Raw genomic sequence first — 22,250 nt, 5'->3', positions numbered from 1 at the left:
ATTGAGTTCTAAAATAAGAACTAGGTTGATAAGCATATGGAAATGTGATGACCAATGACAATGCATAGAAAATGTGAAGTGTCTTAAAACTTTGTCTATTTCCAAGGGTAAAAAAAGTTCCTATATTGTGGATGAAAGTTCTTAAATATTGGAAATAGACAAATATGATATGACATGAGAAGAACTTTATATAGAGTTCTTCTATTGCTATTGCTCTTATACTCCTTTCATTCAAGACCAAATACAACATTATTTTTTTTTACACTATTGATGAATGAATAAAATTATCTTTACGATTATTTGCAATATGTAAGACAAAATATGGTCATATGAGATCTTATTTGATTCACTATAGAAGTACAATAACTATATATTATCAATTTTTTAATTTTTTTATAAAGTAAATTAAAGATATTTACGTTGTAATTTGTGTCTGGACAAGTGTGCAAAGGAAAATATTGTATTTGGTCTTAAATGGAGGGAGTATGCAATACAAAATTGTACTAAACTGAATTGATCGAACTTATCTGAACTGAATTGAACCGACCTAAATTAAACTTATAAAACCTGAAATTAAGTTCAAAAGATCAGGGTTTTAATCTTTTTTTTTGACGAAAAATGTCGCCATTTAATAATAAAAAATTACTCATAATTCTTGTTGATTGAATAAGGAGTATATAATAGTTGTTCGTAAAATGTATCAAAATTACCAATTTCTCTGTTATAAACTTTGATGCGTCACATATGAGAATTTGTGCAATATTATTTAGTGTTTATATTGTTTCTAAGGAGTTATATATTTATTAATTATTTCAATAACATTATTTCTTTATGGATTGTTATTACTATAATGAGTAACGTTAAATACTAATAATACTAAAATAAATATTAATAATATAACATACAGTAAATGAATTAATCAAAGAGGTATATCGAGTGTTTGGTAAACCACGGATTGGTAAATTTTCAGCATATTTAAGGCTTTTACCAAACACTTCTACTGCTAATTTAAATATACTAGTCAAATATGTCAATTCAATTTGTCATTTATAATCCGGTTCTGTTAATATACATCTGCTGATTATCAAACAGGGCCATAATCATGATCTTTGGTAACATTGTCTTTTGATGACACATATCTTATGCAGGGGAGGCCCGAAGGCTGTGCAATTAGGTTCACAGCACAGGGGCCCAAGGGGAAATAGGGCCCCAAAATCTAAGTCCAATTCATAACATTAAATGAAAATGATTTTGGCTTTTTTCCTCCTTGTGGACTACTCCTGTAAAGTCACTACTCTACACTCCACAGCATCTTTGTTTACCCAAAACACACGTGCATCCCCATTTCCCATCAATAGGCAGATTTTTTTTAAAATTTATTTATTTAAGTGGGTCACAGAAAAGTATACTTTTTTACCTTTCTCAATTCTCGGTTCTTTTGTTATATCTCCATCTTTTAATTTCTTTTATTTATATTACTCTTTATATTAAACTATTAATTATTCTGTGAGACATTTTTATTCTATAAAAGACAAGATATTTATTACAAATAAACAAATATGAAATACTGTGTATTTTATAAAAGTGAATCGTCTCTTGATATAAATTATGAAACGGTTTTATTTATATAATTTGTGTTTTAAAAGTATATGCCTAAAATAAAGCATAGCATTTTTTTTTTCATATATCTTAACCTTTCCTTTTTTCTCAAATTTTTATTTTTAATAGTTTTCGTTTAGGATCTCAAGTAAATGACAATTAATTGTTTTGGGGCCTCAACCTAAGAATCGGAACAGGGCCTCTCGAATTCACCGGCCGCCCCTGATCTTATGTATAACATTTTTTAGTCCTTTGTAAAGCGATGAGAAAGAGAAGCAAAACGAAAATGATTGTCACAATTCGTACTATTTGGTTTAATTAAGAGAATATTAGTTTAATGAAATGCACCTTATCTAAACAAATACATTGCACTTACCCAAAATCAATCACAATTTAATAAAATCTACACCAAAACTTTATTACTTAATAATTGATAATAATAATAATAATATAACAAAAACCGAAATTTCTACACAATTAACATCATTTTTTCTAATAAAGAACACAATCTCCACAATAAATGACGAACAAAACTCGACCACAAGATGTTCATGTCAAACACAAGCATATCCACCCAATTAAGGATCGAACCAAGTCAAACCCTAATCAGTAATCCCATCACCAACCCATTTGTGTTTGTGTTTGTGTTTGTGTTTAATGATTTAATCGACGACTAAACTAAAAACAAGCGACATATTATACGGAGAAGGAAATTGCCCAACAAAACACACACACACAAATGACACACGCAACTAGTAGCAAAGTAAAAGACCTACACTTGCAACACAACCCGGTTTTATTTCAGCCAATATTCTCGGGTCATTTGGCCCACTAACCCACTCAAACCCTTCCTCCCTTCCCCCTATATAATCACCTTCCTTCTTGATTATATTTCCTCGCCTTCTCCCTCATTTTCTCCCAACAACCAAAAAAAAAAACAATTTCAATTCACTAATTAATTATTCATTTTTATTCATTGCATGGTGAAATCCCTCTACATTTAGATCTAAATTCATCATTTTTCCGAAATTACCCTTATAAATATTAAATTAATCTCCTGCTGAAGTCGACGTGGGAGAATTAAAGCCGTTGGATTTGGTGTCGTTGATTCTCCACCGTGAGAACCACCGTCGTTTGATTCTTCTGAGGGGGTAGCCGGGGCGAAGGCCTCGGCGGGTTTTTTAACCCCCATTTTTTACTGCGGTAAAAAAAACGATATTTCAAAATTCCTCCTTTAATCTTCATTTTTTCGCCCCAACACAATAAATCCCGGAAAAAACCGCCCCCTTTTTTTACCCTATTCTGAGTTTTTCTTTTTTATTTTCTTTTTAGTTTAAAAAAAACAGATCGGGGAAGAGAAAGAACGTATCAAACGATGCCTGCTGTCGCTTTTTTCGACACCGCTTTCGATTCCGCTACCGTCCCCGCCGCCTTATTCGGCGGCGTTAACGGCGGTGATCTTCTCTCTCTTCCCACGCCGGAAATGTCTTTTTCCGGCGTACCTCCGACGACCACCAACGACCAGTGGACCCCATCCATGTCATCCTCGCTGTACCGTATCGACAGGTGGGGTCTACCTTATTTTTCTGTTAACTCCTCCGGTAATATTACCGTCTTACCCTTTGGTGAATCCACGTTGCCACATCAAGAAATCGATCTTTTAAAGGTCGTGAAGAAAGTATCAGACCCGAAGAGTTCAGGCGGGTTGGGAATGCAATTACCTTTGATTGTTCGATTCCCGGATGTCCTCAAACACCGCCTTGAATCCCTTCAAGGCGCGTTTGAGTACGCGACCGGGTCTCTCGGATACGGGTCGCATTACCAGGGTGTGTACCCGGTGAAATGCAACCAAGATAGGTTTGTTGTTGAAGACATTGTCAAGTTCGGGTCCGGATTCCGGTTCGGACTCGAAGCTGGTTCCAAGCCTGAGCTCCTCCTTGCCATGAGCTGCCTTGTGAAGGGAAACCCGGATGCGTTTCTGGTTTGTAACGGGTTTAAGGATGCGGAGTATATTTCGCTTGCGTTAATTGCCCGAAAATTGGCGTTGAACACCGTGATTGTGCTAGAACAAGAGGAAGAAATCGACATGGTGATTGAATTGAGCAGAAGGATGAAGATCCGACCCGTGGTTGGTGTCCGGGCTAAACTCCGAACCAAGCATTCGGGCCATTTCGGGTCAACATCTGGTGAAAAGGGGAAATTCGGGTTGACAACAACGCAAATCCTCCGTGTGGTAAGAAAGCTTGATTCTGTTAACATGCTGGATTGTTTACAACTGCTGCATTTTCATATTGGTTCACAAATTCCCTCTACTACCCTTTTAAGTGATGGTGTTTCGGAAGGGGCCCACATTTACTGTGAGTTGACCCGTATGGGTGCTCAAATGCGGGTTATTGATATCGGTGGTGGGCTTGGTATCGACTATGATGGATCCAAATCCACGGAATCGGATATATCCGTGGGTTACACTTTAGAGGAATACGCGTCTGCTGTTGTTTGTGCTGTTCAGGTGGCTTGTGATAAGAAAGGTGTTAAACACCCTGTGATTTGTAGTGAGAGTGGTAGGGCAATTGTGTCTCACCACTCTATTTTGATTTTCGAGGCTTTCTCGTCCTCGAAGACAGCCTCTGCAACGCCAGCATGGACGAGCTCCACGCTGGCGTTGGATTATCTCGTCGATGGATTACCAGACGAGGCTCGTGGGGCTTATAATTGCCTCAAGGGGGCTGCGGTGAGGGGTGAGTATGATAATTGTTTGGCATTTTCGGAACAGCTGAAACAAAGGTGCGTTGAGCAGTTCAAAGAGGGGGCATTGGGGATGGAGCAACTCGCTGCTGTGGACGGGTTGTGTGAGCTTGTTTCGACGGCTATTGGTGTGGCGGATCCCACTAGTACTTACAATGTTAACCTGTCTGTTTTCACTTCGATTCCGGATTTCTGGGGGATAGGGCAGTTGTTCCCAATTGTGCCTATTCATAAGCTCGAGCAACAACCTAAAGTTAAGGGTATTTTATCGGATTTAACCTGTGATAGTGATGGTAAAATTGATAAGTTTATTGGGGATGAGTCGAGTTTACCCTTGCATGATCTAGGGAGTGAAAATGGCAGTGGAGGTTATTACTTGGGAATGTTTTTGGGCGGTGCTTATGAGGAGGCGCTTGGGGGTGTTCACAACCTGTTTGGAGGCCCGAGTGTGGTTCGTGTCCAACAGTCTGACGGGCCACAGAGCTTCGCTGTGACGCGAGCTGTGCCTGGTCCTTCGTCTTCGGATGTCCTCAGGGTGATGCAGCATGAGCCTGAGCTCATGTTCCAGGATCTCAAGCACCGTGCTGAGGAGTGCCTCCACCATGATGTGGACTATACTGTTGCCTCTATCGCCAATGGGCTGGCCGGGTCTTTCAACAACATGCCCTATCTCGTGGCTGGCCCGGTGGTGGGTTCAGACGGGTTTGCTTGTGGCAATAATGGTGGTTTGGTCAATGGGTGCAATGCTAGTGCTGTTGATGTGGCTACTGGTGAGGATGAGCAGTGGTCTTATGTTTGTGCTTGAGTTTAGCACAAAAGCGATGGCGTTTAATTACAATTTGGTCGTCAGTTGGTCGTCGAGGTCGTCTGTTTTTCAATTAGTGCATTTTTTCCCTTTTCATCAGTTACATTTTCAGTTTTTAGACACACATCATAAATTTGTAAGGCACAGGGTATAGATGTCCCTGGGTTAATGTTTTGTGCAATTCTGGGGGTGTTTTTATTCCGACTTTCATTTCCTTTGTTAGACCTAATTTCGACTTCAATTTAATCCGACTTATTTCTCAACTCTTTGTTTGCTGTTAAATTTTTTAGTCTAAGCGCCTGTTTTTTTTTGACTTAATTTCGATTAATAAGTTGATTCGATTCAACTCCATTCGAGAGTTGATTCTGCTGCTGTTCGATTCGAGATCGATTCGATTTATTTCAACATTACTATTATTATTCTTATTGATATCATTATTATTATTTTTATATTAATGTATTTACTATTGTTATTATTATTATTATAATATTATTTTTATATTTATTATATTACTATTATATTTATTAATAATTAACTCGTATTGTTTATATTATTATATTTATATTTAATACATTTATCATTATTATTATTATTTGTTTTTATTATTATTATTATTATTATATTACATTTATTATTTTTAATATATTTATTATTATTAATATTATTCATAACATATTTATTATTATTATTATATTTAATATTATTATATTAATAAGTTATTATATTAATATTTATTATTTTATTAATATACTCATTATTATTAATATTATTAATCACATATTTATTATTATTATTATTATTATTATATTTAATATTATTATGTTAATAATTTATTATATTAGACCTATTATTATTAATATTACTATATTATTATTTATTTTTTAGTTATTATTATTAATATATTATATTATTATTAATAATGTTATCATTTATATTACTAATATATTATTATTATTATTACTATATTTATTATTATATTAATATTTTATTTTTTATATATCTTATTAGATTATTATTATTAGATTATATTAATATATTATTATTATTATTATTAATGAATAATATTATAATAATATTTATTATTATTATTGGTATTTTTTTATTATAATATTTATTATTATTATTATTATTAATTATAATAATAATAATAATAATAATAATAATAATAATAATAATAATAATAATAATAATATAATCTTTTTATTATTATTTCGATTCGATTGAATCGATTCGATTCGATTGATTGTTCCCATTAAGTTGATTGATTCAATTCAATTAAGTTGATTGATTGATTGATTGAGATAATTTTGATCCCAAAAAAGAACAGGGCCTAAATTGCATGTTCTATTTGCTTAATACAGTACTTAATACTGCCAACATTACAAAAACTGTCACGACATTGTATCGGCTGAACTTATAACACGACTTCAAACATGTCGTACCAACCAATTACAAGGACAGGGTTAGAAACAACACAATACTCTTCAATATTGTCATCGACCCCATTGTGAAAATGTTGGTAACGTTACAAAAACTGTTGTGACATTGTATCGGGCCATCGGCTGAACTTATAACACGTCTTATAATATGAACATGTCGTACGAACCAATTACAACGACAAGGCTAGAATTCTAGAAACATTACTCAATATTATTGTATCGGGCCCATTGTGAAAATTCTGCGAACTTACAAGACGACTAGGAACAAGTCGTAATAACAATGACAAGGATAAGGCTAGAACCGATACTGAGTATCGACACGGGCCCGGTTTGGGACAAATGCTTGGTTGTTCTAGTAGTAGTAATGCGAATATCTAATTGATAGATTGTTATGGATGGAATATGTAGCAGCTGGAATTAGTGGCTTGGGCTTGTACATATTCATTGTGATCTTGTGTAGGGTCTTGGTTCTTGGCTTGTACTTTTAAGCCACTTTTTACGTCATGGGATATGACAAAGTGAAGATTTAGTGGTGGACTGGTGGTGTGACCTAAATAGTAAATACTATGTGGTCGTTACTCGTTATTAGCTGTTGATGCTTCAACTGTTCAAAGGCCGCTATTAGCTGTTAATTCTGCACTTCCATCATCTACAAATCCTAGGATTCATGGAACTTGTATGTAGTGGTGATTTAGTTGCATATATAATACTACCATGTATTTATTCCGAGACGCTCCTTTTCAGCCACGATTTGCGGGGATAGCTTGCAGTTTTTTTTAAAATACTTGGTATATGCCAGAAAACTGATTCAAGATCTAAATCATGTTTGAATAATAAACATTCAAACATATTTATATATAAATTGATCTAATTGGGCTCGCAGCCGCATATAAAATTTAACGTGTTTGAAATGACTTGAAAAGTAAATAGCCAAAAATAGGGAGGTCCAAATATATGTTTTTGACTAATAAACATCCAAACAAATTGGGTCGCAGCTGGATAGATAGTTTAACCCATTCGGAATAACTGGATAAGTGGGTATCACGCTCCTTGAACATAAATTGATTAGGGTAAAAATGGTAAATGAAACCAAAATTTTATTGAAGGTAAATTTAAGTTTAATAATCCATCCCATTCATTAGAATGGTATCATTTATTGAATATTTGTGAGTTATATTTTATTCGAATGATATGATTCGAGCAAATGAGAGGGAGTAGTGTACTACTATGCATCTAAAGAGATCTATCCTTAGTTTACTTACATACGGAGTACATAATACCAAATTACTTTAATAATGACATATTCATAACACCTAAACTAATTTATCAAAATATCACGATAATTATGCAACAACGTATATACAAAAGTTCATATAATTTAAATCATATATCGTATTTCTCTTATAAAAACGTACCCTTATCTCATCTGTATTTATAATCACTATTCTAAAGTGCCAATAATTGGGTCACTTAAAATAGTCCAACACTCCAACCTAGCATACCGACTTAAAGTGCATAATACATAACACATTTACTCCTAAAATAATCAACCGAAAATGCACTAATACGTGATCCAATCGTACCATTTAGGCTAATAGTTAGACGAGGTGCCAAAATGTAAGTTGCATTTCCCTTACTCTAGTAAAAGTGCATTGTATCGACCCAATAATTAGTCTTGCTGAAGAGGGGTCGGATCAAGTGACGGATAATGTCACTCACAAAAAGAATAGGGGGGACAAGGTGGGGGCACCCCCATGTGCTTCCCCTCTCCTCTATTTGGATCATTTGTGAGGAAAAATGGTATCCGTCACTCGAAAATGACGGATTCGTGCCGTCACAAATGAAATTTTGTGTCGACCCAAATTCGTGTTTTTTACGTGTAAGAAACGTATTTAGTGCTCAGGTGGTACTAACTGAATATTGGCATCTTAGGCAAGTAACCCAAATGCAACATGCTAATAGTAACATGCGGTATGGCATATATTGCATCTTATCGTTAGGGATATAAATTGTGATCAAATTTTGATCGTCTCGAATCGGAAATTTCACGTGAAGATAGTGCACAACTAAACAAATTCACGATCATTATGCCTTGTTCTTGTATCCAAATGACCTAATCTTTTACCTTGAAATGATGCCCATTTCTTGATAAGTTTGATTATTCTTTCTCCTCAAATTCCAATTGGGTGGGGGCACTATACTTTTGCACTACTGGTTTCTTAGTCACAAATTCTCGTTTCATTCCAGTGATGTCATTAGTTTTTCGTCCTTGCTGAGAGTTTTCGCCTTCCTAACTATAAATCTTGGCTCCGTCACTGCTTCAGACGAAATGACCGTCTAAAATGAGACCTACTATTTCCTAGTTGTGTCCTCATTATTTCTCTTGGTGTGGACGTGATTGATTATTTGCATGAGTGACGAAATTGAATTCTTCGGTTATCGAGTATTTTTTTGTAATGACGGTGTAAAATTGTAAGTAGGTTAATATGAAAGTATTTTGAAAAAAAAAGGTTTGAGATTCGAAGGCCCCCACTCTATGTTTTACTGCCAATGTAGCTTATTTCCCTATCTCCCACCTTGCCGCCTTTGCTTGTTGATCACCATCTCCTCGTAGCCTCTTCGACCGTTGTTTTGGATATGATTCGGAATCTCCTGCGTGGCACGTCATGTGGGAGGGATGGGTTCCGTGTTCAGCATCTTATGAATTGTTTTGACGGAGCTGTTGTTGCTATTTCGATGATTTGATCGCCTCTATTACTCGGTGTGGGTTAATATCCGTATACTACCCCTTAAATTGCAGGACTATAACGTAAAATTTACATGCAATTTATAGTCATAAAGCGATAAAACAATAGAAACGATAAGTGTATAGAAATCAACCTCGGGTCCTTTTAATTGCGGCGTAAAGATCAGAAATCTAAGCAGATTCCCTCCTAATCGTTGCACCCAAGACTTTGTCCGAGATATGCCCTTGTGCTAGAACAGTGTTCTCCGATTGCCTTGCAATATAGGGAGAACTGATGTGAGTTTTGTCGAGATGAGAGATCTCAGGTTTCAGAGAGAAGCTATCTCCAAAACCCTAGTTTTTCTGTAAAATGAAAATCGCTAGGTCAAAAGGAGAGGGAGCCTCTCCTTTTGTTGCCTCGGTCCGCGGGTCAAGAGAGGAGGGAGTGGGCTTTCCACTTTCTCCTCATTTGACTAGTGATCCGATGATCCGACCCGTCTCGCTTAAAATGTATATGACGCGGTTTATATTATAAACTGTTATCGGTTATCGGAAATTAAGGCATCAGCTAATTATACGGGTTAGCTGAAATATTAATACGTGTCCGACAAAACAGTATTGTATAATTATTTTTCATATATATTTAATTAAATATAAATCACGTATATTTAATTTTACGAATTAATCGGTTAATTCGCTTAGCCCATGATATTTAATCCGTATTAAATATAATATCTCAACATCACATATTTGACTAATTACTTAGTCAAATTACTCGGACTAACCGGTTAGTCAATATTTGCATCTACATGACAAGTTTTTCATACCGTCACATCTCTCGAACGTATCCTATAGGTGTGACTTTTAGGGACCAGTTGATCACCGCCATCTGTATGACAATAACGTCAAACTTATCTAGCAAGCCAACCGTTATTGATAAACGTGGATCAACTGATAATAATACCAAAGTATGCCCTTTGATCCTTTTAGAGGTTTATAAGTCCTTGCACTAACTGTTAAGGACACCAACCCCAACAAGCTCCCACTTGTCCGTACAAGTGTATGTGCAATGACGTTATCCGCACTAACTGGAGGACACAAGCTCCAACAAACTCCCACTTGTCCGAACAAGTGTAGGTGCGATAACCGATTCTCATATTCATTTAAAATCTCTCCCACTCAATGTAAAACAATTTGCAGATCTGGATCCACAAAGGTCGTATTTTACAATCGATCTGTATCTAGAGTGGTTTCCCCGACTAGAGAGTAACTTAACTGATAAAACGAATCCGCATCCGAGCATGGCCATGCATTTCGATTCTGACTCCTCGAGTGGCCCTGAGAAATATCGAGTACCTGATAAAGGCTGAATATTTCCTTCAACTCGACTCCTTCCGATCTAAGCACAGCATGAAATGACCCAGAATAAATCTACTTGGCCCCCTGTTACGGATGACCGTGAGAAAGAAACCAAAGTCACCCAAAATCTGCCGTAGTCTCAAGAGACAATCGATAGTCAAAAGAATCGACTCTTAGGATCACCATGGAAGTCCTATCCACGACCGGACAACGAATGTTATAAAACATTTAGGACTCCACGTCGATGTCACAATTGTGTCCTACGAAATATCCGTATAAATCGCCTCTGTGATTGGTCACCAACCTTGTTGACTTATGGTTCGTTGAACCCACCATCAACCAACGTCACGAGAATAATTGCCGAGTTATCGCTCATGTGGGCAATTAAGGACTAACAAGATATGATGTTTGTTCAATTCACTTTGTGGTGTTCAAAATTGTCGTACAATTCCACATGAAAAACAAAATATATATATAAAATATCAAAACGATGATGTCGTATAGAGTACAAAGGAGAATGAATCGATCCATAAAAGAGTACTACAACTCAAGAACACGTTTGATTCCCATGGAATTTACGTGCCCTTCATGCTTATCTTGTCGTAATGCTTTAGTGAGAGGATCTGCTATGTTATCATCTGTAGCAATCTTTTCTATCACTACTGTCTTTTGCTCCACGTAATCCCGGATTAGATGAGCTTTCCGTTGTACATGTCTAGACTTGTTACTAGACTTTGGCTCCTTAGCTTGGAAGATGGCACCACTATTGTCGCAATAGATGGTGATCGGGTCATTCGAACTAGGCACTACAGATAGTCCATGTAAGAATTGACGCATCCATATCGCTTCCTTTGTTGCTTCGTACGCGGCATAGTACTCGGACTCGGTCGTAGAATCTGCTGTAACTTTGTTTCGAACTCTTCCACTGATCTGCAGCGCCATTAAGAGTAAAAACGAATCCAGACCGAGATTTCGAGTCATCTCGATCCGTTTGGAAGCTAGCATCTCACAGAATCGGTTGCGCATAGCTTTTGAGAGCCTCCATAAGTCAATACCCAATCTTTAGTCCTCCGGAGGTACTTAAGAATGTTCTTGACAGCCAACCAATGTGGTTCACCTGGTTGCTGTTGGAATCGACTTGTCATACTCAATGCATATGCCACGTCCGGACGTGTGCATATCATGGCATACATGATTGATCCTATTGCCGAAGCATAAGGAATCCGTGTCATGCGCTCTTTCTCTTCCGGTGTCTCTGGTGCCTGAGACTTGCTCAAATGCACCCCTGGAGCCATAGGAAGGAACCCCTTCTTGGAGTTAGTCATACTGAATCTCTCTAGGACTTTGTCTATGTAAGACTCCTGACTGAGAGATAACATCCGTCGTGATCTATCTCGATAGATACGGATGCCTAGAATTCTTTGTGCCTCTCCCAGATCTTTCATCTGGAAATGGTTTTTCAACCATACTTTCACCGAAGTTAAGAGAGGTATGTCATTCCCAATCAGGAGTATGTCGTCAACATACAATATTAGGAAGACAATCTTGCTCCCACTCGACTTGATATATAGACATGGTTCCTCGACAGATCGAGTAAATCCATTTTCTTTTATCACTTGGTCGAAGCGATGATTCCAACTCCTTGATGCTTGCTTAAGTCCATAAATGGAACGCTTAAGCTTGCACACTTTCTTAGGATTTTTAGGATCGGTGAAACCTTCGGGTTGTACCATGTACAACTCTTCCTCCAAAAAGCCGTTTAAGAAGGCGGTTTTCACATCCATTTGCCAAATTTCATAGTCATGAAAAGCGGCGATCGCTAAGATAATCCGAATGGAACGCAAAGATAACTACGGGTGCAAAAATCTCATCGTAGTGCAAACCTGGCACTTGGGTGAAACCTTTAGCAACTAGTCGTGCTTTGTAGATATCTTGCTGACCTTCCACAGAATGCTTTATCTTGTAAAGCCATTTGCATTGAAGGGGACGAACCTTAGCAGGTAAGTCAACAAGATCCCACACGTTGTTCTCATACATGGAGTCCATCTCGGATTGCATGGCCTCAAGCCATAGCTTTGAGTCGAATCGGTCATGGCACCTTTATAGGTTGCGGGTTCACTACTCGTTAAGAGTAGAACGTCATCTATGTCATGTTCCTCGACCATACCGATGTATCTCGTCCGGAGGAATAGAGACTCTTCCCGACCTCCTAGGTTCCTCAGGAATATTCACTGCAGCCGGGATTGAAGGAATAGGTTCCTCCAATGGTTGCTCGGTGTTTGGTTCTGGAATCTCCGACAAGTCGAAGGTTCTATCACTCTTTGCATTCTCGAGAAATTCCTTCTCTAAGAATGTCGCACTAGCCGCAACAAAAAAACACGTTGTTCGGTTGGCGAGTAGAAGTAATGACCACGTGTTCCTTTAGGATAACCTATAAAGTATGTCTTGACCGATCGCGGGCCGAGCTTATCCTCGTGTCTCCACTTGACATAAGCCTCGCAGCCCCAAACCCGTATAAAGGACAAGTTGGGGACCGTTCCCTTCCATAGTTCATATGGAGTCTTGTCAACACTTTAGACGGACTTCGATTAAGTATTAGAGCGGGCCGACATAAGAGCATAACCCCATAATGAATCCGGTAAAACCGTGTGACTCATCATGGATCGAACCATATCAAGTAGTGTTCGATTTCTCCGTTCGGATACACCGTTCACCGAGGTGTTCCAGTGGAGTCAACTCGTAGGGCAATCCCACAATCCTTTAGGTGTTGATCAAACTCGTGAGAAAGATACTCGCCACCACGATCCGAACGCAGTGTTATTATCTTTCTACCCAATAGGTTCTGCACCCTATTTTGGTATTCCTTGAATTTCTCAAAGGATTCACTTTTGTGTTTCATTAAGTAGACATAGCCATATCTACTCAAATCGTCCGTGAAAGTGATGAAATACCTATAGCCTTCTCGTGCGGTGATTGACATAGGACCACATACATCCGTGTGTATGAGCCCTAATAGGTCAGCAGCGCGCATTCCAACACCTTTGAAGGAAATCCGAGTCATCTTACCGATGAGACATGATTCACACGTGCCAAATGATTGAAAATCAAAGGCCGAGATAGCTCCATGTTTGATGAGCTGTTTTTACGCGTTTCTCATTAATGTGTCCCATACGGCAGTGCCATAGATACGTTTGATCTTTGTTACCAACCTTTAACTTTTTATTCATTACGTGTAATATTTCATTGGTCGATCTAAAACATAAATTCCATTCATGGAAACGCGCTTGCCGTAAATCATATCGTGTAATGAGAAAATGCAAGCATTGTTTTCTATTACAAATGAAAAACCAAGTTTATCAAGCGCAGAAACAGAAATAATGTTTTTAGAAAGACTGGGTACATAATAGCAATCATATAATGATAACTCAAATCCGCTAGGAAGCTGGATCACATATGTCCCCTTGGAGATGGCGGCTACTCTTGCTCCATTCCCGACACGCAGTCCACCTCACCCTTTACGAGGGGTTCGATGTTTCGGAGCCCCCGCACATGATTACACAGATGAGAACCACAACCAGTATCAAGTACCCAAGTTCCGTAACCTGCGTGGTTAATCTCAATCATATGAATAAAAGTAGAAGAGAGAGAAGACATACCAACAGGTTTAACACGACCTGCCTTTAAGTCCTCATGATAAACAGGACATGTGCGTCTCCAATGCCCAGTCTTGTGGCAATGATGGCATTCCATGTTATCACTCTTGCTCTTTGTCATGCCTGATGAGTTACTCGACTCACCAGGACCACTCTTCCCCGAACCCGACTTCTTGAACTTCGCCTTACCTCATCGTTAGGTTTGCTGGAGCTTTGCCCTTACCTTTCCCTTTGTTTGACACAACGAGAACATCCTGTTTCGAACTCCCGCCGCACTTCATGTCCTTCTCGGTCTGTACGAGGAGGGAGTGCAGTTCATGGGGAGTTTTCTTCAAATCATTCATATAGTAATTCGCTCTGAATTGCGAATAACCATCGTGGAGTGAATGAAGAATACGGTCGATAACAATATTCTCGCTGATGTTACGATTAAAGGTCTCCGTTTTTCGACATTCTCAATCATGCTGAGAATGTGTGGGCTAACCGGTTGGCCCTTCTGGAGTCTCGCATCAAAGAAGCGAGTGGTATGCTCATAGGTCACGATTCTCGGTGCTTTCGAGAATTCCTTAGTGAGCGTGGTGAAAATCTTGTTTGCACCTTGGGCTATGAAGCGTTTATGCAAATTGGGTTCCATTGCAAAAATGAGCACGTTTTTAATCGCACCCGCTTCCATGACGAAATCGTTATAAGTAGCGATCTCGTTAGCTCCCGCCGTGGGAACTGGGTGTGGCGGCATGGGCTCAAGTAGATATTTGAGCTTTCCGTCGGCAGCGGCAAGATTCCGTAATCTTTGCCTCCCGATCAGCGGTTGGATCCATCATTCTTCATCGAGTAGACCGATTCATCCGATTCATGAAGATCCTAAGCCAGGACTCACGGTCCAATGTGGCACTTGGCATTGGGTTATCACTTGAACCAGCCATTTGATGTTTAGCGATTTAAAACGTGATCTACACTTTGAAAAAGAAAGAAAAACAAAACGAAATAAGCAACTCATCGAGGTGATTTAAGTCTATTTTAAAATTCATTTTAAACATGTAGACTCTCGCACTTGCATAATTGATCTCCCTCAAGGATGATACAAGTGATCCCAAGACTCAATTTCAGTAAATTGATAAGCCAACTGTTTAGCTAATTCTTCGTAAGAACTCTTGGTCGATAGATTTCCGTAAATCCTATCTATAGTCCACCATGATCACAGGATCGTATGAGTGACCATAGTGTTGAGATAAAATAGGTCAATCGGTTCCAACTTACCCGACGTAGAAGGGGTCATAGTATGCCTACCGACGAAGAAGGGACTCATTGGAGTTTGACCTATAAAGACCGTTCTCAATTTTGGTTTATACGAGGAAGATCCCATCAACAAAATTATAATTCATTTTAAGTGAACGAATAACTAGCGTCAGTCGTGAATGAATTTATTTGGATGATGGCTTAAAACGTGTGACATGAGAATGTCAATGAAAACTAACTCGTGACCTCTATATGTGTCAGTTTTCATGCAATAAATTAGGTGGTTTGGTTTTTAGGCGGAATATGATGCATATTATCGTTGCGAAAAATAAATAAATGAATGCAAAAACGTAAATAAAAATGTCCTAGTGTGGCCTATCCTAGTAAAAGAACATAATACAACTTTGGAATCCACCGTTGGACCCGAAAAGCTTGTCTTGATGTTCCATCTTGATCCAAGTAGCGGGAGTGAGCATCTGGTCTCCATCTTTGGTCTTCTCAAAAATTACAATTTAAAATTACAAATATAAACCTATTTACATTCTAATTAAAACTGTAATTACAAGTGAAAAATCCAAAACGGAGATACAAGATCTCAAAATACAACCAAGACCGTGTTCCATCATTACGGTAACACGTTCTACTAAGGCCACACTAAGTTACAATCGCTTGTAAAATTAAATACGTAATTAAAAGGCATTCACGGCATTCAACAAAACGATAAATAAAAATGCATCAACTAAAACAAATTCATTCGTGACATAATTCTGTAATTATGTTAAATTTATCCAAACCACCTTTTAATGATTAAAATTCGTGTGATAAAACCGCTTCTATCATTTAATTTTAATCTATTATAATCCGTCATTTTAAAGACACTTTAAAACAACTATATGGTACGTGAGTGAACCGATTCACTATTAAGCGAGTGTACTATATCCGGATAAAGTACATATTAAAGCCAAAGGAAAATTTAAATCAAAAAGAAACAAATTTTCAAAGTCAAGAAGATTAAAGAAATCCCTCGATCCAGGGACATAAGTGCTCGATCGAGGATGAGGAGCTCGATCGATCAATCGCAAGTTGATCGAGAGGAATGCTAATCAGGAGGTGCTCGATCGACTAAACCGGTGGTCGATCGAGTACCTATATCAAGAACACTACTCGATCGAGTACGAGGACAACTCGATCGAGCAGCAGGGTTTAGAAAAGGGGTCGATCGAGTACAACAGGGACTCGATCGAGAAAAGGTTTTTGACACAGGGTCGATCGAGTATATCAGGGACTCGATCGAACAAAAACAAGCAGAAAAAACACTCGATCGATTGAAACTTTATTCGATCAAGTACAAAAATTTCTGAAAAATCCCAAACCCTCGTGAAAACTGATTTTCGAGATAAAATCAATTAAAATTTTTGATCAAAACGCATCAAAACAAATTTGATAATTGACAAAACTTGACATGTTGCTATAATCTCCGTATAAAATAACAACATGTAAAAACAACATGAAATTTGAAGCAAAACAGCCGTGTAAAACATGACACGGTTTGGTTTTCGAGACAAAACAACAACAAGAGCAACCGTGTAAACAAGACACGGTTCCCAAAGCAACCAAAAACGCAGCAAATTAAAAAAATTTCTGCCGAGTGAAAAATAGGCTGCCGAGACAAAATTTTTAGCCAAAACAAAATCGTTTCAAGATCGTTTTATGAAAAACACATGAAAAATTCACGTGGCCTCGCTCTGATACCACTTGTGGGTTAATATCCGTATACTACCCCTTAAATTGCAGGACTATAACGTAAAATTTACATGCAATTTATAGTCATAAAGCGATAAAACAATAGAAACGATAAGTGTATAGAAATCAACCTCGGGTCCTTTTAATTGCGGCGTAAAGATCAGAAATCTAAGCAGATTCCCTCCTAATCGTTGCACCCAAGACTTTGTCCGAGATATGCCCTTGTGCTAGAACAGTGTTCTCCGATTGCCTTGCAATATAGGGAGAACGATGTGAGTTTTGTCGAGATGAGAGATCTCGGGTTTCGAGAGAAGCTATCTCCAAAACCCTAGTTTTTCGTAAAAATGAAAATCGCTAGGTCAAAAGGAGAGGGAGCCTCTCCTTTTGTTGCCTCGGTCCGCGGGTCAAGAGAGGAGGGAGTGGGCTTTCCACTTTCTCCTCATTTGACTAGTGATCCGATGATCCGACCCGTCTCGCTTAAAATGTATATGACGCGGTTTATATTATAAATCTGTTATCGGTTATCGGAAATTAAGGCATCGACTAATTATACGGGTTAGCTGAAATATTAATACGTGTCCGACAAAACAGTATTGTATAATTATTTTTCATATATATTTAATTAAATATAAATCACGTATATTTAATTTTACGAATTAACTGGTTAATTCGCCTTAGCCCATGATATTTAATCCGTATTAAATATAATATCTCAACATCACATATTTGACTAATTACTTAGTCAAATTACTCGGACTAACTGGTTAGTCAATATTTGGCATCTACATGACAGTATTTTCATACCGTCACATCTCTCGAACGTATCCTATAGGTGTGACTTTTAGGGACCAGTTGATCACCGCCATCTGTATGACAATAACGTCAAACTTATCTAGCAAGCCAACCGTTATTGATAAACGTGGATCAACTGATAATAATACCAAAGTATGCCCTTTGATCCTTTTAGAGGTTTATTAGTCCTTGCACTAACTGTTAAGGACACCAACCCCAACACTCGGGTGGTTCATCTTTTCCTTGAGGGCCGATGTCCGCAGGCTCTGGGTGAGTACATTGCTAGTGCTCCGCTCACGCCGTTTGTTAAACCAGATGGTGGTATACGTCCTATTGCAGTTGGTACTGTTTGAAAACGCCTTGTCTCTAAGGTTGGTGCTTGTTTGGTTGGTCCCTCTTTGTCTGGTTATTTTGCAGGTCTTTAGTTTGGGGCCAGGGTATCCAGTGAAGGAGAGGCTATTCTGCATGCCTTGAATCGGTTTGTTGAGGCTCATGGTAATGAAGAGGGTCTTTCTACGTTGCTGGTCGACTTTCAGAATGCTTTCAACTTAGTTGATCATGTGGCCATGTTACAGGAAGTTCCCCGTCACTGCCCTCTGCTTTTTGCATTGGTGCTACATCCTTTGGTGTTCAAGATCAGAGACTCCTTTGACCTGAGTCTGCAGGCTTGGTACTTAGATGACGGCACTGTTGTTGGGGGGACTTTGGTTGTGGGGAAGGTGTTTGGTCTGCTTATTGAAGATGGTCCTGGCGTTGGTCTTTATCTTAACGTTGATAAGACCGAGGTTTTTTGGCCTATGAAGGACCCCAGGAGTCGGTTATCTAGTGTACCCCCCCTTTATTGCTTGGCTTTCGCACGGTGTCGCAGTTCTGGGTGGTCCTGTCAGTGCGTGCCCTGTTTTCGGCAGCGAACTGATGGCGAAGAGAGTGACTAGGACCATAGAGCTTATGGATTCTGTCGCGAGGATTGATGACCCACAGTGCGAGTTGCTTCTGCTTCGGGTTTGTACGGGTATTTCTAAGCTTTACTTTGCTTTGCGTATTTGTTCCCCACGTGTCTTTGGGTTGGCCCAGCTTTCTTTTGATGCGGCACTTCGTTCTAGCTTGGAACGTATTGTCACTGCGTCTGGGCCCGGTTTTGATGATTGGCAGTGGCGGCTTGCCACCTTTCCTTTTCATTTTGGTGGGCTCGGGGTGTATGCTGCTGGGGATGTCCTCCATTATGCTTTTTTGGCGTCCCGTTTGCAGTCTACTGAGTAGCAGGCTAAGCTCCTACGTCATTCTAGTATCATTGTTGTTGGCCCTACTTTTGATGATGTTTTGCGCGTTTTTAATGAGACCACGAGTTCTGATATTTTACGTGACCCTAATGAAATCGCTGCCCCTAAACTTATGAAGAAATTAGCAGATATATATTTCGCGAAGGTTGCTGCAACATCAGACTGTTTTTTCCTTGACTCCGCGGCAGGTGGCATTTTGGAAGTCCGAGCAGGGTGCTCATGATACGTGCAATTTATATTGTAATACTACGGATTTATGAGTCTCTGGGTACTCTATCGAGTAGGCCTTACTCTGTCGAGTAAGGGTGAGTTGCAGTTTAAAATAGTTTTTGACCTGTTGGGTACTCGATCGAGTAACGTAGATACTCGATCGAGTAAGAGGGCACTCGATCGAGTACCTCAGCTACTCGACCGAGTAGCCGGTTTACGGGGGATGATTTCTCGGGTTTTGCTAATAATGCGATTAAGTATATAATAACTTCCGTCACTTTTCTTTAAACACTTTTAAAACCTAATTACTTTTAAAGAGAGAAATCAAACTACGTTCTTCGCATCAATCGCATTGTTGGCAAATCCCGGAGCTTGGAAGGTCGGATTTTACCTTTCTTTAAACCGTTGTGATCCTTGCGTCGAGGGTAAGATCTATGTACCGTTTTTATAGTATTTCATTAAAATTGGTTAAACCCTAATGTTGGGAATTGGGGGTTTTGTTGTATGTTTTGTTTTGTAGTGATTATATGTTTGTATGTTAGGAGGAGGATTCGTAGAGGAAGCGTTTTGATATCAGCTGTGAGATCGTCTGATTGTGTTGTGCTTTCCAGGTAGGATTTCCCTATTCAGTATTAGTCCCATAATGTGTTGTGGTGTTTTGTGGTTGTTGAATATTATCATACTCGTATTGTGACGATTGCTGGATTTGGTTGCTGATAGTAGTTGTGGTTGATTGTATCTGTCTGTGTTCTTCAGGGTGCATCCCTGGCTGAGTGGAGTCACTTGCGGGAGTGGCTTCACGCCCATGATTCGCCTTCTGTGGAACCCGCCACAGAAGGGATGTGCATATGAATGGATTTGGGTTTATCGCTCGATGGAGATGAGCGGGGCTTAGGTGGGAATGGCTGCGGTCCCCCACTGGCGACGAGGAGTGATCTGTTGCGATGGGCACTCTGGCAGGGCTACACACTTTAGTGTGTAGTCAGGATTGTGGAGTTGGGTTTGGAGTTCGGAGATATCTATGATGATTGAGCTGTTTGTTTTACTGTATCGTTGGTTTATATAAATTGTGTGATTAGTACTGACCCTGTTTAATGTTTTAAAAACTGTGGTGATCCATTCGAGGATGGTGAGCAGTTATTGAGCAGGTATGAGTCGAGTTACTGGGATAGCTGGGATGTGCCACCGTCTGACGATAGAAGTCTTCCGCTGTAGCTTAGTAGTTTAATAAACATTTCAGTTGTTTCAGTAGACAGTTGGTTTTAAGAACATGTACTCGTATTTTGGATTTGGTTTTGAGATTGTAACCTTTCGCTAAAGTATTTCTATTTAAATGTTGTTTCATTATTGTCTATTTGACTATCATTGCCTCGGGTAACCGAGATGGTAGCATCCTTATACCTGAGTGGTCCTGGTAAGGCACTTGGAGTAAGGGGGGTGTTACAAAATGGTATCAGAGCGACGATCCTGAAACCTGTAACCAATGAATCTAATGAATATAGGGAGTCAATTAAAATGAACCCGGGGTAAAGGTTGTAGGAGCTAATGCAAAGGCTTGGGAGACGTCTTAAAGTCGCGAACTCGCCCTACAATTTTGAACCGATCACATGGGGAGGTATATGTCAAGGTCGTATGTGATGTTTGTTAGTTTGCATGTGAATGTGGTGATGTATGCTGTAATTGTTAGATGTTTGGAGTAGAAGGTTGAGTTTGTGCATGAAAGGTAATTGAAGTATATAGAATTGTTGTTTGAACAAGAAGCATATTGGATGTTTACTATGTGGCGTTTGATAACATGATATAATTGTTTTACTGATCATATGAAGAGCTTGGTAGAATCGCATGCTTAACTATAGTATAATGTTGAGTTTATAAAGTTGTGTAGTATGTTGGGATATGATATAGCATGCGGGTAGCATATTCGAGTTAGCATGACTCGATCGAGTGGGTCTGACTCAATCGAGTGGGTATTTGACAAATTTGCAACCAGAATCGTGTTTTTGGGCACTCGATTGAGTACCTCGGGCACTCGATCGAGTAGGGGGTCACTCGATCGAGTAGCCTGGCTACTCGGTCGAGTATGTTAGAGATCAGAAGGTCTGTTTGGGGTCTGATGTCGAGGCACTCCATCGAGTATGGTGGGCACTCGATCGAGTAGCCTCTTACTCGATCGAGTAGGTTTAGGCACTGGATCGAGTGTGTTCTGGGTCGTCCATTTTCGTGTTTTGAGGTTTTAGTGCGTATGTTTATGTCTACCCTTTTTTATATAGTTTCAAGATGCCGCCAAAGAGAAACGCTTTTAATCGAGAGCTGAGACCATGAACATAGATGATATCGTTAAGATGTTGGAGCATCAGGATGCTCTTACGGAGGCCTTAAAGAAAGTGGGAAAAGATAAGGATAATGAGGTTGATCACTCTAAGATCAGTCTCTATATAGCGAGGTTTAACCCAAAAGAGTACAAGGGAACCGGGGAACCAAATCTTCTTGACAACTGGCATCGTGAGATGGAGAATATACTAGACCTGGTTCACTGTCCTGATGAGATGAGAGTAGAACAAGCTGCGTTCTACCTGAGGGAAGCAGCTGGCGAGTGGTGGGATAAGGTGAAGGTGAGTGCTAGGGAGATGTATGCGAACCAGGGCTTACCTGCTATACCTTGGG

General features: G+C 39.0%; 1 protein-coding gene across 1 annotated transcript; it reads left to right on the top strand.

Annotated features, from left to right (window-relative positions):
- Positions 1-2,434: 2,434 nt before the first annotated feature.
- Positions 2,435-5,412, top strand: LOC141599379 (arginine decarboxylase-like). The gene has a single exon (XM_074419369.1). It carries the CDS (start codon positions 2,975-2,977, stop codon positions 5,147-5,149), a length of 2,175 nt encoding a protein of 724 aa, XP_074275470.1. The 5' UTR covers positions 2,435-2,974; the 3' UTR covers positions 5,150-5,412.
- Positions 5,413-22,250: the final 16,838 nt, after the last annotated feature.

This window comes from Silene latifolia, chromosome 9 (genome assembly GCF_048544455.1).
Source record: "Silene latifolia isolate original U9 population chromosome 9, ASM4854445v1, whole genome shotgun sequence".
Taxonomy (NCBI): Eukaryota; Viridiplantae; Streptophyta; class Magnoliopsida; order Caryophyllales; family Caryophyllaceae; genus Silene; species Silene latifolia.
This window is presented reverse-complemented; position numbering and strand designations above follow the sequence as displayed.

Excerpts from the sequence above, each read along its gene's own strand:
- LOC141599379 (XM_074419369.1), top strand. The coding sequence starts at position 2,975 with ATGCCTGCTGTCGCTTTTTTCGACACCGCTTTCGATTCCGCTACCGTC.